The 16,781-nt window shown below is 39.6% G+C and overlaps 1 protein-coding gene across 2 annotated transcripts; it reads left to right on the top strand.

The window, feature by feature from the left end:
* Positions 1-773: 773 nt before the first annotated feature.
* Positions 774-16,055, top strand: LOC131469122 (protein-glutamine gamma-glutamyltransferase 5-like). Of its 2 annotated transcripts, none has more exons than XM_058644002.1 (16): positions 774-846; positions 1,135-1,323; positions 3,247-3,483; positions 3,579-3,694; positions 5,271-5,399; positions 6,140-6,317; positions 6,701-6,836; positions 7,338-7,441; positions 8,716-8,952; positions 9,299-9,334; positions 10,547-10,603; positions 11,419-11,448; positions 11,687-11,899; positions 12,054-12,214; positions 12,805-12,944; positions 14,082-16,055. In XM_058644002.1, exons 1-16 carry the CDS (start codon positions 810-812, stop codon positions 14,239-14,241), a joined length of 2,160 nt encoding a protein of 719 aa, XP_058499985.1. In that variant the 5' UTR covers positions 774-809; the 3' UTR covers positions 14,242-16,055. The 2 variants fall into 2 exon arrangements, with proteins under 2 accessions (XP_058499985.1, XP_058499984.1); XM_058644001.1 differs by having other exon boundaries at positions 3,576-3,694.
* Positions 16,056-16,781: the final 726 nt, after the last annotated feature.

The raw sequence follows: 16,781 nt of genomic DNA, 5'->3' as shown, positions 1-16,781 counted from the left end.
ATATTTTAAAATGTAAGGATCACTAAGGATATTAATTCGTACATTGACGGCAGGAAGATTTATACGTATCGTAGTGCTGCAGGGGAAATGGCGAATCACGAGAAGAATAAATTAATGTGTTCACCCACACGTTACATTACAGTTTGCAGAGACATTTGACATTCAAGCTGCCACTCGCCTTTTAACAGGAAAAAAAGAGAAGAGAGACCACATCACGTCTGTGTTGTGCTCTCCACTGGCTTCCTATTCATTTTTGGGTTGATTTTAAAATTTGAATTGTTGGTTTTTAAAGCTCTTAATGGTTTGACACTGTCTTACCTCTCTGAACTTCTTTTTCTTCATGCTCCATCCTGACCTCTGAGGTGTGATAACAGGCTGCTTTTAGATGTGCCAAAATCTGGACTAAAAACTTGGGGAGATCTAACCTTTTCTGTAGCTGCCTCTAAACTATGGAAGGGAAATTAAACCTGCCCCCACCATTGAACATTTTAAATCGCTTCTAAAGACCCACCTCTTTTCCTTGGCCTTCACTCCAGGATAAAAATAGTCAACGCGGACACTTTCATGTTAGTCATTATTTTACTGTTTTACTTCTATTTTTTATTTTTTGTACCTTTTATGTGGCTGTGCCTTTAAATCTGTGAAGCACTTTGGTCAACGTTGGTTGTATTTAAATGTGCTCTAGAAATAAAGTTGACTGACTTGTTGGCATTGGGGGCGTGTCAAATGAAGTGCACAGATGTTTATCAGTACTGAGGTGGTGCATGCTTGTCATACCTTCAGTCGCTCGCAGCACCTCCTGTCAAACCATGGACCACGGGCAACAGACAACGCACAACTCTGGCTGTGAGTTTACTTTGCAAAACATACTGTGTCAGTAAGGCTGTTTCTCTAGTAGTATCATAGCTATGTGTAATTGAGACAAGTGTATACCTGCATACAGTGAACCTAGAATGTATGCACATTCCTCTCTCACGTTGTTCACAAAGACAGAGTAGTTAACAATGCTTGTCTGTTTGTTGTTGCAACTAAATGTCTTATTGTGTTGTATTTTACTTGCTTTTACCCTAGATTTCCAAAACTACCCCTCTTTCCTCTTTCCAATAATTAATTTTGCATTATCTGTTTTTCCAGCCGATGGCCATTGCCGACTGAAATTAGTCGACTTTCAGGTGCATGAAAATCACACTTCCCATGAGACAGAGGGACTCAGCCAAAAGCACCTGGTTCTGCGACGTGGGAAACCATTCAGAGTCACTCTGCTGTTTCGTGACCAGTCATGGAATCCTCATGCGGAGAATCTGGTCCTGCAGGTCGTCCTAGGTAAAATCTGCTCATGCTTTCAATTAAGACCCAATAGCACAACACAGCTTTACTCACATTCATCAGTGTGGGTTAAACAGCTGGGTTACAAATTGTTAGCTCGATATATCGATTCAGTTCTTTATTGTCTCATTTTTGGAGATGTTTTGCTTAAGGTGCATACAGTCATAGAATTAGAGTAAGTACTAATCGTAATAAAACAAGAAGAAACATAAATGATGAACAGGATATTTACACAAGGACATTGCAATACACATAGAATATACACGAGGAAAGGTTAGCAGCAGAATTAGAGAATATTACAAAATATAAAAAATACTGAATTTTAACTGAGCAGCTGTTGACAGACAAGAAATATTGTACAGAGAATATTGCACCGAATGGAGAGTGTGTGTATGTGTTGATGATGGTTATGGCTCTAGGCAAGAAACTGTCTGAGAATTTATGAGATTAAAGTCGTAAATTTACAAGAATAAAGGCATACATTTACGAGAATAAAATTGTAGATTTACGAGAATAAAATCATGGATTTACGAGAATAAAGTCTTAATTTAGGAGAAGGAAGGAAACGACTCCATTGGTTGCAAAAAAAAATGTCTTTGGGAAATTCAGTGATGTGTGGTGAGGTTCAAGGCTGATGAGGTACTGACTTTACAAATAACCCAAAAAAGTTTATTCACTATTCAATTGGCCCCATGCACATTAGCTACTGGTTATGTTTCATATCTCATCCGCATTCTTTACACACACAGGTAAGGTACGGGTTTGGCTATAGCGCCAAGAGAGAGGAAAGCGTTTTGCTCGGCACCCTCCAAGAAAACGTGTCCTCTTCAATGCGACGATTGGTTGTTAATGCAACCAAAATAAGGTTCTACAAAGGTTGAATGAAGATAAAAGTAATGTGAATGTTCTGGGAATCAAATGTGAGAAAACTTTCCAGGGCAAACCTACAGGTTTCAACTAAAAGGTAACTTTTCCAGAACCTTCAAGGGACCAGAAATTGTTAGCTGGATCAGCAAGACTAAATATCCCCCACCCATTCATTAAAGATAATAGTCAAAGTCAGGGTGTATAATAAACATGTCTGCATGTCTTGACAGTATATGAAGCGTGTCTTGTAAGTCGCTTTGGATAAAAGCATCTGCTAAATGACATGTAATCTGCGAACCTTATATTGGTGACATACTGCGAGACAGCAACAGGCACGCATGCATCAACCCAGTGTGTGAGGGATAGCACAGTCTGAGGTGAGGTGAGGCTCGTCGCTGCCACACCTCACCTCACAGAAAATATTCAAACAGCAAAATTCAGGTTCAGGGATTTTCCAATCCAAATGTATTCCTATTGCACAACCCAGCTGACCAAAGTGCTGTACAACCCATAAATACTGTACATAAAACCGACAGGATATGAAACGTGAACTAAAAGCAATATAAAAAAAAAAGAAAGAAAATTATAAAAACGGAATGTAACATCAACAAAGCACAGATACCAAAGTTAATAAACAATATAAATATATAGATAATATTTTTTGACTATAAGAAATTATAGGAATCATACAGACCTCATACAGACCTCTCACCTGACAGTAAACACTTTCCTGAGGAGGTAATGATCTTACGTTTTGGGTTTTCTTCAGCAACACATAATGTTCAATGCCCATTTAAAGGAAAATACAATAAAGCATGGCACATAATGAGTGGACAGCAGAATGATTGACTGCTACTATCATCCCGTAGGAGCCTGGTTGTCAGGTGACGTCTGTGCATTTCTAGTTGCAAAACCTCAATTTGGCACTGGCCAAATAGTCATTCAATCTTGTTCCTCACCTGTCTTTATGACAATGTAATTTCATCATATGTTGTATTAAACAGCCTAACACTGCTGAGTCCTTCTTTAAGTATGTTTTTATTCATTATACAGGCCATCTGTCACAGAAGATCCTAGTCCGGTTCGCTGACAAACTGCCCAGCCTCTATCACTGGTCAGCCACAGTCCTCGCAGGTCACGTGGATCTCATGGCTGTCACCATCAATGTCTGCTCTCCTGTTTTCTCTTCGGTGGGCCTGTACAAGCTCCTGGTGCACATAGAGTCCAGACGGGGATGGAGGAGCTACGCAGTGGGGTCATTTGTGCTGCTCTACAACCCTTGGCTGAAAGGTGAATCATGAAGTTGAAGCTCGTTTTACAACAGTTTTTTTTTTTCGTATTTGTCGTGTGCAATCAAGTCACCCCCGCATGATACCTTTCAGAAGATCCAGTGTACATGCCGCAAGATGCCCAATTACAGGAGTATATCAAGAGCGACTATGGGCTGGTGTACATGGGCACCAACGTAAATGTTGGTGAGCGCCCGTGGTCGTTTGGACAGGTATGTATGCTCAATCTATTTACACCATGGTACATCGCTAAGAATTCTGTTTGAACCGTTTTATTTCCACAGCAAAACATGATGAACAAAGATGATTAGGCTTTTTTTATGATGCAAATAACTGACATAATCACATTCAACAAAAATTAATGCACACGGCATTAACCATTTTGATAAAAACGTCATTATTCTATGAATTGGTCAAGCATCCAACTACACTTCTGTCACACACAACCTCACTTATGTGTAACTTAACAAATCTCTCAGGATTCAAAGAAAGTTAAGAGGTTTTGTACACAACAAAAAGTTCTATTATATATTAATCTTTCGCATACAGTAATTGTCCAGATTTTTGTCCAGACTGATCCTTTCAGGCTGGCAACAACTCGAGTGTCTTTATGAAGATTTATTTCACACACACACACACACACACACACACACACACACACACACACACACACACACACACACACACAGTGCTAGTTAGCCAGCAGTTAGGTTGTAAAACAGACAAGTCGTACAGGTTCTGATGATTAGTAGTTTGACAAAGACACATACGAAGGTTAATATAACAAAAGAGCTTTGATGATGCACTTTTATGGCAACAGTGCTTTGATACCAACTATAACAATAAATAGATAAATAGAGTGATAGATTTACCTGCTGGAAAGTTCTACAGTAATGTCACAAGGGCATAAGTTATCTTCATAAACTTTTTTCCCGAAGCTGTTGTCCTCAGTGCACCTCTCTTTTTCATGTTGACTTGATTGACTGGTTTTCAAATCTGTTCCTTTTGATTATCAGGTGATATAAGAGTTCAGATTTACCTCGTGGTTTCAAACATTATTTCAGTGTTGATTCATATGCACGTAATTACTCAACCAGGCCATGAATCTTCATCCTCTATGCGAGGAGTGATTTTTGGAAGCAAAACTTGCATGTAATGTGTCGTTTTGTGTCATTATCTGTGTAAAAGAGGAAACTATGGACTTAAAAATACACAAAAACTCCTGTGCCTTGGCTGCAATATTGTAGATACTATAGATCTAGTTTAACTTGATTGTCTTATTATTGCTCTTAAAATTTATGTTTGAAATTAATCTGAAAAGAAATCTTTGGTGTATATCTAAGACAGTGCTTTGATACCAACTATAACAATAAATAGATAAATAGAGTGATAGATTTACCTGCTGGAAAGTTCTACAGTAATGTCACAAGGGCATAAGTTATCTTCATAAACTTTTTTCCCAAAGCTGTTGTCCTCAGTGCACCTCTCTTTTTCATGTTGACTTGATTGACTGGTTTTCAAATCTGTTCCTTTTGATTATCAGGTGATATAAGAGTTCAGATTTACCTCGTGGTTTCAAACATTATTTCAGTGTTGATTCATATGCACGTAATTACTCAACCAGGCCATGAATCTTCATCCTCTATGACATGTAAAAGATACAGTGTAGTGGAAGTTGGTGTTGAGTAGTTTGGTTCTATTTTACAGTGATAGCAACATGCTGCTATCATCAATGGTTATTGTGTAATCCCAGGATTGTTACACGTGTGTTTCTCTGTGTGTGCACAGTATGAACCCGGGGTCCTGGAGGCATGTCTGCAGCTCCTGGATGTCAGCCCACAGCACCTCGACGACCAAGACCAAGACATTGTAAGGCGAGCGGACCCCGTCTACCTCAGCAGGGTGGTGTGTTCTATGGTGAGAGGCAACACTTGTTGGACGAGAGGGCTGAACACTGAATGGTTTTCAAAATCAAAATGGAATTTGAAACTGCACAAGTAGCACATCTCCAAGGCTGAAATTTAATTTAATTGCATTGTGCCAATTTAAAAAATAAATTAAAAAATAAGTTTTTTTTAGCTGTGACAAGTAACTTCACTGACTAATTTCCTTTCCAATGACTCAGAGTAATCAGAATAATGGTTTAGCTGTCTTCCAATAGTCAAATGCTTTAAAAAGTGGTGTAAAACTGATACACCATCATATGTCTCAGCATATCAGGCATACACTGCCTTTCAACCTACACATGTGAAAGGTCTGGGGGTCGTCCTCCCAAAAAATTCTGAATTTAGTAGATGTGATTTCCTATATTCTGGTGCTTTTTTTTTTTAGATGGCCAGCTGGAGAAGGGCAATACCTACATTAGTTAAGATTCATTCTTTTTGACTTATTGAGGTAGTGACTTGTGCTTTAGAGTACAATAGATAATGATAGTAATCCTTTCTTGTTGTAAATCTACAGTATAACAAAATAAATAGTGTTCCGTGGCTTGACTTCAACAATTATATCACAACTCAAGAAAAAACCTGACTCGTAATGGCCAATAAATAAGCACAGACATACCCTCTAATGCTATCAAAGTGGGATTGATATTAAAAACAACATGATTAACAGTGAAGAAGGAGAGAACGCTCATCATGTGTCTCCTACCGTCCAAGGTCAACTGTAATGATGACCTGGGGATTCTGATGGGGAAGTGGCAGGGCAGTTATGAGGGTGGTGTTAACCCGACAGAGTGGAGCGGCAGCGCTGACATCCTTCACCGCTGGGTCTCATCCAAATTCAAGCCAGTGCGCTTTGGACAGTGCTGGGTCTTTGCATCCGTCCTCTGCACAGGTACTTTTAATTCACTGGCTCACCAGGGTAATGTATTAAATTTATCTTATAGTAACTTAAGTGGCCAACATTTAAGTTTCCCTATGTGACTGCATTATAAGTAGCCTATTGAGTCCACACTCACAGGAGAACACAAAATCAGGCAGATTGCACAGGGACAGGTGAGTGGAGAATATACACTAAAGTCAGAGGTGGAAAGTAATGAATTACATTTACTTGTGATACTGTAATTAACTAGGTTTTTTGTGTACTTGTACTTTTTAAAGTCATTTTTAAAATGTGTAATTTTTTTAACGAATGTATGTTTTTTTGGAAGTGATAGATAGATAGATAGATAGATAGATAGTCACATGTCAAATTAAAGACTGATCTTCCTTCAACAGTAATGAGAGTGCTGGGGATTCCCTCCAGAGTGGTGACTGTTTTTAATGCAGCCCACGATTGTAACGCCAACATGAAAATTGAGGAATTTTACTCGTCTACTGGGGAGAAGCTCAACCTGTCAAAGGACAGCATTTGGTTTGTGTGGCCTAATTTCAAACCCTTCAGATAACACATGACATATTATTGACCCTTTAACACTGAGCGTGTCGCAGATAACACTTGAGAAGTTGCACATTAACACTATCGTGGTCATTTTACTTGCATTGTTTCAGAAAGCCGGCGAATCAGACTCCTTGTCTAAGACCTGCATATAGTTTCCATTTTTTGGCCTGTTTTTGGACATTGAGACAAAGACTCAAATAAAGGTTATTTGAAAATGTTTTACACTTTTCAAATTTCAAATTTAACACGCAAAACAACTACTGTTCAGACGGACATTCCGAGGCTTAGGTGTTAAAGGGTTAAGTACACAATTATCACTATGATCTGACAAATAACTGTCACCCTGAATTTAAATTAAGCATACAGCTTTAATTTAATGAGGAATATTAACTGCTCACATGTGTGTGTTGGTTGATGTCTGTGCCGTAGATGTAATTTTACATGGGTGGGTTTCCATTCCCGTACAAACTGCAGGAACTTCCATGTATGGGTGGAGAGCTGGATGCGAAGACCAGACCTCGGTGAAAGGTTTGATGGCTGGCAAGTAGTGGACCCAACCCCACAAGAGAAGAGTGCTGGTAGGTCCTTGCCCCAAACTGTCCTCAATATGGTGATGGGATGTGCTTGGATTCAAAGGTGATATATGTAAAGTATATGGAACAGTGACGTTCAGTGTTTTAAATGGTTACTGCAATCCTTACTGAAAGCGCTGCGGGGACATGGGACAGAAATAAGACCCTGTACTTAAAGCAATCCTTCACAATTTGCATTTAGCTTTGTATTACTAGAATAGGGGTAGTATTTTTCAAAAATTGTGCTTCCCAACCTCAGTTTCTCCTGAGTTGAGAAATATCTTCATTCTTTTCTTTGTTACGTGCCCACCAGTGACACTTGGTCCTGTTAGTGTAACTGTTAGCAGAGATAACGGACACTGTTTACATTCTGGGAATGAGGTCCCGTACAGCAAGGCAACAATAGCAGGCTGTAAAAATGTTAGACATGTTAAATACCCTCCAAAAAAGTGTATGAGACAGCAGAAGAGAGAGCTCTAGTTAACCTTGCCTGAAGCTCCTCGCGTTACATCCTTGTCCAGGAGAAAAGCGTCCATGCCACATGTGTGTCGCAGTCTGTCGTCAACTTCCCCTCCAGTTTCAGTGTCCATATTTTAGTATATCACCTCTGGTTGTGATTTTTATGAGAGGGGTACCAAGACTTTTTAGGTTCAGTATTTCCAACACTTGGTCTCTGCTCACTCCACTTTGAGCTATGTTTTTGGGTTGAAGGTGATGGTGGCACACCAAACCAAGACCAAGAGTCCGTGGTCCACAAATGCAAATATATTGTTTGTGAATAAACAGTGAAGCCAGGGTTTTAATTGAGGATTGCTTTCATCTCTAGTGATGCATAATTGTAATTTTATGTCTTAATACAGTTTGTTTGTTACATATGTCACCTTTTAAGGTTTGGAGAGAAATGCCGCCATCTTAACCAGATGCACTTGATCAAAACTGAATGTGGCATAAGAGCTTTTTTAGTAAATGAATGAGTATTTCATTTGGACAAACTAAAAGAAGAGCATTTGGGAAAGTGTAAATAAAAGCAAGTATAATCAGAAACATTAAAACAAATGTTCAACATTTGTAAACTCACAACAAAATGATGAGCTGTAACTGAACTGAAACAGGAAGAAAAACATGATGACTCCATTGTTCTGTGTCATATGTGTGTCTTTAAACTTAAGTATTATTATCATTATTATTATTATTGAGATTTTCCCGTACTTTTGCTGTTAGTCTGTATACATTTCTGACATTTATTAAAAAGGGAATAAGTAACAAGTCTTTGTCTGCAGGGGTTTTCGTCTGTGGCCCTTGCCCAGTAGCTGCTGTTCAGCAGAAAGTCTTCGGTGCCGAATATGACACGCCGTTCATCTATGCCTCTGTTGATGCTGATGTGGTTCGGCTGATCGTGCGCCAAGGAATGGTGGTGGGCAGGAAGGTGGACCCTCGGGGTGTGGGGCAGCTGATCTACACCAAGAGTGTTGACTCGGACGATCCGGAGAATCTGACGGACACTTATAAGTTAAGACGTAAGGAAGGGTTGTGTGGTTGTGGCTTTTCTGAGAAAGATTTGGTGGAAAAACACGTCATATACACGTCGTAGTGTGTAATTAATGCAATAGCTTTATTTTATTGTTGTGATTGCTCTTCTGGGAACTCAAATACATTTAGAGAGAGGCTTTTATTTGGCCATTTAGTGTTGAGTTGAAGGAGAACAGAAGAAGTTTTCCCTCAGCTGGATAACCCACATTTTCCAATTTGCTTGGAGCATAAAGCATATTGAGTCACTGTGACATATGATGGGACAAAGACATACATGTGGAGCCTTTGGTAGATGTTGCTCTTCCATAACAAAATCCCTGTCTTCTTTTACAGGACCAATGGCCATGATGATGTGCTCCAGGTCAGCAGGTGAAGTCAGGGGAAGAGAAGGACATTTTTCAAACAATAAAGTCACAATGTAACATGTTTTAACTTAACGACAGGGGCAACATTGTATGTGAAATCCTTGAGGGAAGCAAGCAACACAATGGGCAAAATCTAACCTCCTGGTGAGAAACACCAGGAGGTTAGACTTACTTAACACGTGACCAAAACAAACCCACAGGTAGAAAAACTACAAAATAAAACACCAATAAATTGTGGCAAATACAAAAACTCTGACCAAAACAGGATACCAAATTGAATTTCCACTATACAGTTCCAGCACGACTCTACTCGGTTTGGTATAGTTTCACAATAGTAAATTCTTAACATGGGCAAAGTCATCATAGCACAGCTGCATGAAACTGCTGTTATGTCGTTTTATACACGACACACAAACTAGTGACTTGTGACTTGTAAAGCAGTTGTTTTGGGTGTAACTGAATCATTAGAATCAGTTTGTTAAAAAGATGTCTTCACAGAATTGTTCAGTACGTACTTCCTGCGTGACCGGAGCGCAGACTCCTTCTGACAAAGTCACTGAACTCAAATATGGCAGCACGCTTTGTGATGCGGCTCCGCCGTCCGCAATCTAAATACACCAGACTCCTCTGTTAAGTATTGAGATTTTAGACATTTCCTTTGCTAAATGTTGGAGATATTTTTCGGAGTTTATAAGTCTTTTTAACTGATCTACAGCTCGGCATTATTTGATTTGATTCTTGGGTCGGACTTTGCGCTCTTCAACTCTACTCGAACAGAAGAAGTTTTCCCCGGCTGGATAACCCACATTTTCTAATGAGCTTCTTTTGGTGACAACATAAATACATTTGCTTCAGGCAAACACCTGTTTGACAGATACATGACATCAAAATAAATGTGTCAATACTAATTAACTTTCCAATGGAAAGAGAAAGCATCAAACATATTCTACAATTAAGCTGACAGATTTAATAAGGTGATTATTTTGTAAAGTGGTTAAAATCAGTATTTCCCCGGTTTTTTACTAAGAGGGAAACTGATGAGTGACATAGCACAGTCAGTGTTGACTACACGCCAATACCTGATAGTGCTACTCTTAAAAAACTGAACTATCACTTTATATTGAGTCACTGTGACATATGATGGGACAAAGACATGCATGTGGAGCCTTTGGTAGATGTTGTTCTTCAATAACAAAATCTCTCTCTTCTTTTATAGGACCAATGGCCATGATGATGTGCTCCAGGTCAGCAGGTGAAGTCAGTGGAAGAGAAGGCAAGATTTCAAACAATAAAGTCACAAAATAACATGTTTTAACTTAACGACGGGGGCTACATTGGATGTGAAATCCTTGAGGGATTTGGTGTGCCAGAGAGATTGATCTAACAAGCAACACAAATTTACAAGAGCGATGCAGGGTTCAGAACACAGAAGGTGTCCGAGTGTCCACAACATAAGAAACACAGGAGAACAAAATGAAAGAGTGGTGGGAAACGAGACAATCGGGTTGAGCGATGGGTGAGCTGAAATAACAGGAAACAGGTGTAACTAATACAACACAGGTGAAGGTATTCAACAAAAGAGAAACACCAGGAGGTTAGACTAACTTAACACGTGACCAAAACAAACCCACAGGTAGAAAAACTACAAAATAAAACACCAATAAATTGTGGCAAATACAAAAACTCTGACCAAAACAGGATAACAAATTTAATTTCCACTATACAGTTCCAACACGACTCAGTTGCACGAAACTGCATGAAACTGCTGCTCTTCGGCTGCCTTGTTAGGTATATTTGTGTTATGTCAGCAAAAAAAAAGGATTTCGAATGCCAATGTCATAATAAAATAGCAGCGATTCCTGTGTGCTGTGATGTAAATTCGTTTATATTTTCTATGGAATTTGGTGTGCTAGAGAGATTGGTTTACAAAGCAACACAAATGTCAAAATTGTGGATGCAGTATGTGTAAGGGTTTTAATGTTTATTAGGGTGAGTAGCCCGAAAGCTGTTGTGGCAAATACACACATGTGGAGCATTATGTCTTTAAAATTGCTTCTGCATGACAAAATCTCCCTTTTTTTTTTACAGACTCAAATGCTGTGCATGAAGGAGAAGATGGTAAGTGTTTTAAAGTACAGACACCTTTTGAGGCAGGAGTTGGCACTGCAGCTGTATACTGATTAATGTGGACCAGTTCTGATATATTTTCTTGTCTTTTAATGATGATTAAAATCTTATACATATAAATGTACACCCTTGACTGAGGCAAATGAAGTTGCTTTATTGTCAGGGCTTTACACATGGCACAATTTACCCATGAGCCATTTGAAACAATGTACACCATCTTTATGTTCAGAGGATTCCACATCTGTACTGGACGTGTCCCTGAAAATAGAGGGCAAACCAACAGTGGGCCAAAGCATTCGCTTGTGCATAAATATCAAAAATAACACATTCAACAAGAAGGTCCTGATGGAGCATGTCAACGCTCAGATTAAAGAGTACAACAGCGGCCCACAGGAGAGCTTCTGGAAAGTCCACCAAGAGGTGCACATGGGTCCATCTGAAGGTAAGAAGTTCTGTATCACTCTGAACACGTACACTGTCTGTGTGGATTTGTACAGCTCTTGGCACTGCTGATTTATTTTTTTACAATTTTCTTGGTCACATTGATATAACGGATAAACCAAACTTACTTTGCTGGTCCTGTGCACTCTCTGCAGTGTTGACACTCCGTCACACCATCCCTCCATCCGAGTACGAGTCGTTCTTGTCGTCTAACGACATAGTGAATGTTGCAGTGGTGATGAAGGACATGATGACTGAAGAAAGAGTCCTGGAGACACTGGAGTTCAACATGACTTCACCAAAGATAACCATAGAGGTATAACAGCATACAGCCACTCTAACCCTAACCCTAACCCAGCTGTGGAGGATAAAACAAACACACAAAGACCTCAGACGATGTAGGCTGTCTGGCGTCAATCATATTTTTCTCCACTGACTGGTGGTGCAACAGCAAATGCTGTATATACAGTACACTGACATGATTTGCACTGTGCTACTGCTACTGTGTATTCTGCTTTTAATCTCTGTTTCCCAAACTTTGGGGACTCACATTTTAAACATGACAAACTATGGTGATCCCAATTCACCAGTTAACACACGACCGGAGGAAAATTGTGTATAATAAAATGTTTCTGACAATTTTACTGCCCTTCCTGTAACATTTAATATTTATATTAATTTAACAGGAAATTTCTACCAGTTTTTCAGTTTGTTAAATGAATTAAAACTTAAGTTCATGCATGTTATTTAAAACATAAACACATAAATGTATCCCCAGTCTCTGAGTAAGACTGCTTTATTCATCCATCCATCCATCCCTGGACAGGTTGCCAGTGCTTTATTGAACCTTGAGGGATAATGGCTCCTCTGCTGTAGCATCTCATCATGTCCTCTGCTGTTCTACAGGTCGAAGGAGGGGACAGCATCCAGGTGAGGATGGAGCACACAGCCCGCGTGTCCTTCACCAACATATTTACCAAGGCTCTGAATGGAGCTGTGCTCACTGTGGAGGGATCTGGCCTGTTAAAGGACAAACAGGTCGAGAGGTATGTAGAGTTTTGTGAAGAACAATGAGTCCTCATTCCCAACTGTCAAGGTTTTATTGCCTTGCTTCGTTTGACTACTCATCTGCCACTTGAAGTTACTCATTTACTGCTACTGGTGGTAATTCCTTATTTAACTTACAGGAATACTTCACTGATTTGCATTTAGCTTTGTATTACTAGAATAGAGGTAGTATTTTTGAAAAATTGTGCTTCCCAACCTCAGTTTCCCCTGACTTGAGAAATATCTTCATTCTTTTCTTTGTTACGTGCCCACCAGTGACACTTAACCCTGTTAGCGTTACTGTTAGCAAAGATGGCGGACACTGTTTACATTCTGGGAAAGAGGGCCCGTCACCCTACGAGTGGGTCTAAAAAGTGCGGAATTAGCGTTGCAGTTTCAAGCCTCGGACCATTCAATTTTGCCACGTTTTTATTTACAAAAAGCTAATTCCGAGTTCTGTGCTGTACCCATGACTGGAACACTATAGTAACAGTGCACAGCCTGTACTACGGTGCGTAAACAACTATGCTTACAATGAGCTTCAAGTGATGTCCAACTTTTTTCATATGTCTAATCCTCCTCTTGCGCTTGTTCCTTTATTCATCATCCCGGTCTTTTATGGCGTTAACTGGAAAAACGGGTCATTGGTCATTGGAAGTGTGGACCGTTAAGTCCAACCTCTCCTGCTTTGGTCATATTTGGTCCCCGTTATTTCAGTTCCCTGGAGCAACGGTGGCTTTTTATTGGCTCAGACAATAAAGCCAGAGTTCCACCTCAGAGAGTAATAAGCTAGCTAACAAGCAAGGAGCCTCAGCAGAATTATTACTAGGTGATAAATCATCAGGCAAAATACTGGAACTATAAAACTGCTTTTGCATTTGTTTCTTGGCTTAAAAAATAGTCAGTTTTGGGAGGCTATACCTGGCAGATGACTGGTTGTATAATTGGTGGTATTAATCAACACACTCATGATTGTCTTTTTCGTTTAGGTCTAAGACTTGAAAAGAGGTTAGGTTATGGTTAGGGTTGGGCATTAAATGGTTATGGTTAAGGTAGAGATAACCCTTTTTTTTGGCTGCACAAACCTGTGTCTGTGTGTTTAGTTTACATTTCTCCTCTATCCCGTCTTCATGCAGACTGACTTGTCTAAAGCCCGGTGGGAAGATTGAGAAGACAGTGTCCTTCACGGCCAATTCAACCGGCACCAAAGTGCTGATGTCCACATTCTCACACGGCGGCAGCCCCACTGTCGTTTCCAGGGGTTTCCACAAAGTCAAAGTCACGGCTGCATCATAAGGAGAAGACAAACAGTCCGTCCTGCCAAACATGTTAAAACTCCTGACTCCATAAGACCAATCATGCATATTCAAGATTCAAGATTCAAAGTGTTTATTGTCATATGCACAGTAAAGAAACACGTTTCCCTGTACAATGAAATTCTTACTTTGCTGTCCACTCAAAAACACCAGCATAAAGTAGAAAGAAATGCTTTTGTAAAATAGTATAAGTATACATAAGGAAAATATAAATATAAATATTACCAAAAAAAACAACTAAATATATATATGCATGAAATAAGTGTAAACGTATGCATATATACAAGAAGAAGAACTGTACATAAAGTGAACAAATATGGGACCAGTGATATCTTTACACTTACTAGCCTACAATGCTTTGTGATTTTTCTTCTTCTGTGATTATTGTCAGCATTACTGTTTTGGCGTCTCATGCTCAGATTGTTGTTTGCTCGATTGAGCTCGAAGCATGACACTATCAGACTCGTACAGAGGTGTGTTTGCATGTGCTCTAAATGTACTCGCACCATCCACTTAAATAAAATCCTCTGTCCTACTGATTATGAAACGTATTAATGTCAAATGTAAATGGACAATCAAGTATCTAAATATTTAATTCAAGTTGTATCAGAAGTCCACAGCCAAGAGAAAGGGAATTGGGCTTGTAACTGGAGGGTTGCTGGTTAAAATACCAAAGGTTGTGGTGCCCCTAAGCAAGGCACCCAATCCCCCATTGCACCCTGGGTGCAGATAAGTGCTGTCCACTGCTCCTGCTCCCAGTTGTAAGGATGGGTTAAATGCAGAGGTCAAATGCAAAACATTTTGTGCCAAACTAAAAATGTTGATGACACACTATGTAACCGGTGTAGTTTTGCAGTCTGCGTTGTGAAGAATTCGCCGTACGATAAATATCTTTTGGAGGTAGTCTCCGTTTATTTCTGACACAAGGCAAGTAAAAGAAAACTCCCATCAGCATGTGAAACACAGGGAAATGTGCCCTCTATAAAATAAACATGTACAGTGTTTCAAATTTAGCATGATAATCTCCATATATGCATAATGACAACGCTAAACAATACGGATAACACACAAGCGCACATCTCGTACCTCTCCCACAGTATGCAGCAGCAGAAGGGGAGAGGTGACCAGACGCACCCTTAAATACCAGGTGGGCACGCCAAAAGTTAACATTGCATTTTGTGTAATTATAACATAGAAAGGTTAAATAAATTGCAGTACCTTACAAATATACTGTAGTAACTGACTCTGTAACAAATACACATCACTGACATCTGCTCACAAACTGGAGGTTTCAAAGGGATGCAGGTGTTGCATCACCTGCATTTGCGCCGCAAATGTCAGTATCTGTGTTGGTTTCACTCGCAAGAATTTGATGGACTTGAGCCAATAACGAATCTTTTCACTTGTACTTTCCTGCTATGATGAATGAAACTATGTGTGGGAGCCGGTGTGAAATTAGTTAAAGTAGATAACTGTTGGCCTTAAGCCTTTGATTAACTTCTTGCAAGGAAAGAAACGTGGCTTTGTGGCCCTTCTGATGTTATTATCTAATAGTTCATTAGATAAAAAGTACCGTGGACACTTTGATATCTTTGACGACTATGTTGGAAATAGCAGTTTTGTAGGTGGATGTGTCTGCTAGAGGCTGTACTAGGTTTGGTGTAATAAGGTTTTTTGACCGTCAAGGGAATATTTCTGTGTGTTGTTGATCCTCAAGAAGCTTGAATACATGTGGATAGAAATGTAACTTGGATGTACGGCAAGTGGAAATAAATGTGCAAACCCTTCACATAACTCTTTCTTGCCTTGGTGATTGATGAGTTAAAACGGTTCCTATGAGTCAAGCCCTTAGGAACCTGCCTACAGCTCACCACTTTTGGTGGCACTGGAATTAAGTGTGCGTTCGCCCCTACCACTCTAAGCACCCGGCAGAGCATCCACAGCAAATGAGCAGAATCCACTCCAAAAAACACTTTGTTTTTAAACAACTAAAATGAACAGAGTTTGCACATCCCATTAAAGAAACTACATCCTCTAATGAAGACTGTGAGGTGAGGATTAGAGGCTGAGAAAAACTGTCCACGCTCCACTGACCGTGTCATCTTATCTGGTTAATTGGCGTAAACAGCCACACCTTTGTGTGATACTGAAACAATTCTAACTATTTGGGTTTGACTTAGTCAGGGAGTGATTTAAATATCTTGTTTTATCTTGTAAAGTCTTGCCAGTGAAAGCTTTTACCTCTATTATTTCCCCCAGACTTCCTGCTTTTCTGGTTTATAAGGTAAAGGCATGCTCATAAAACCAAAAACCTGTTTATACGTGTTTTTGCATCTATGACAATCTATCACAAAGTCAGGGGACATCTGCATGCACACTTTAATTTGGAAGGTTCAAGTTCAAGATTTACCTGTCGGCTGAGTCACTCCAAAACTCCCCCAGCTTCAGGGTGAAATTGAATTTTTTTTTTATTCTTTTTGTCACGTTATTAACCCTCTCAAAAGTATTAAAGGACCTTTT

Source organism: Solea solea, chromosome 11 (genome assembly GCF_958295425.1).
Source record: "Solea solea chromosome 11, fSolSol10.1, whole genome shotgun sequence".
NCBI lineage: Eukaryota > Metazoa > Chordata > Actinopteri > Pleuronectiformes > Soleidae > Solea > Solea solea.
Note: the sequence above shows the minus strand (reverse complement) of the source record. Positions and strands in the feature narration are given on the sequence as shown.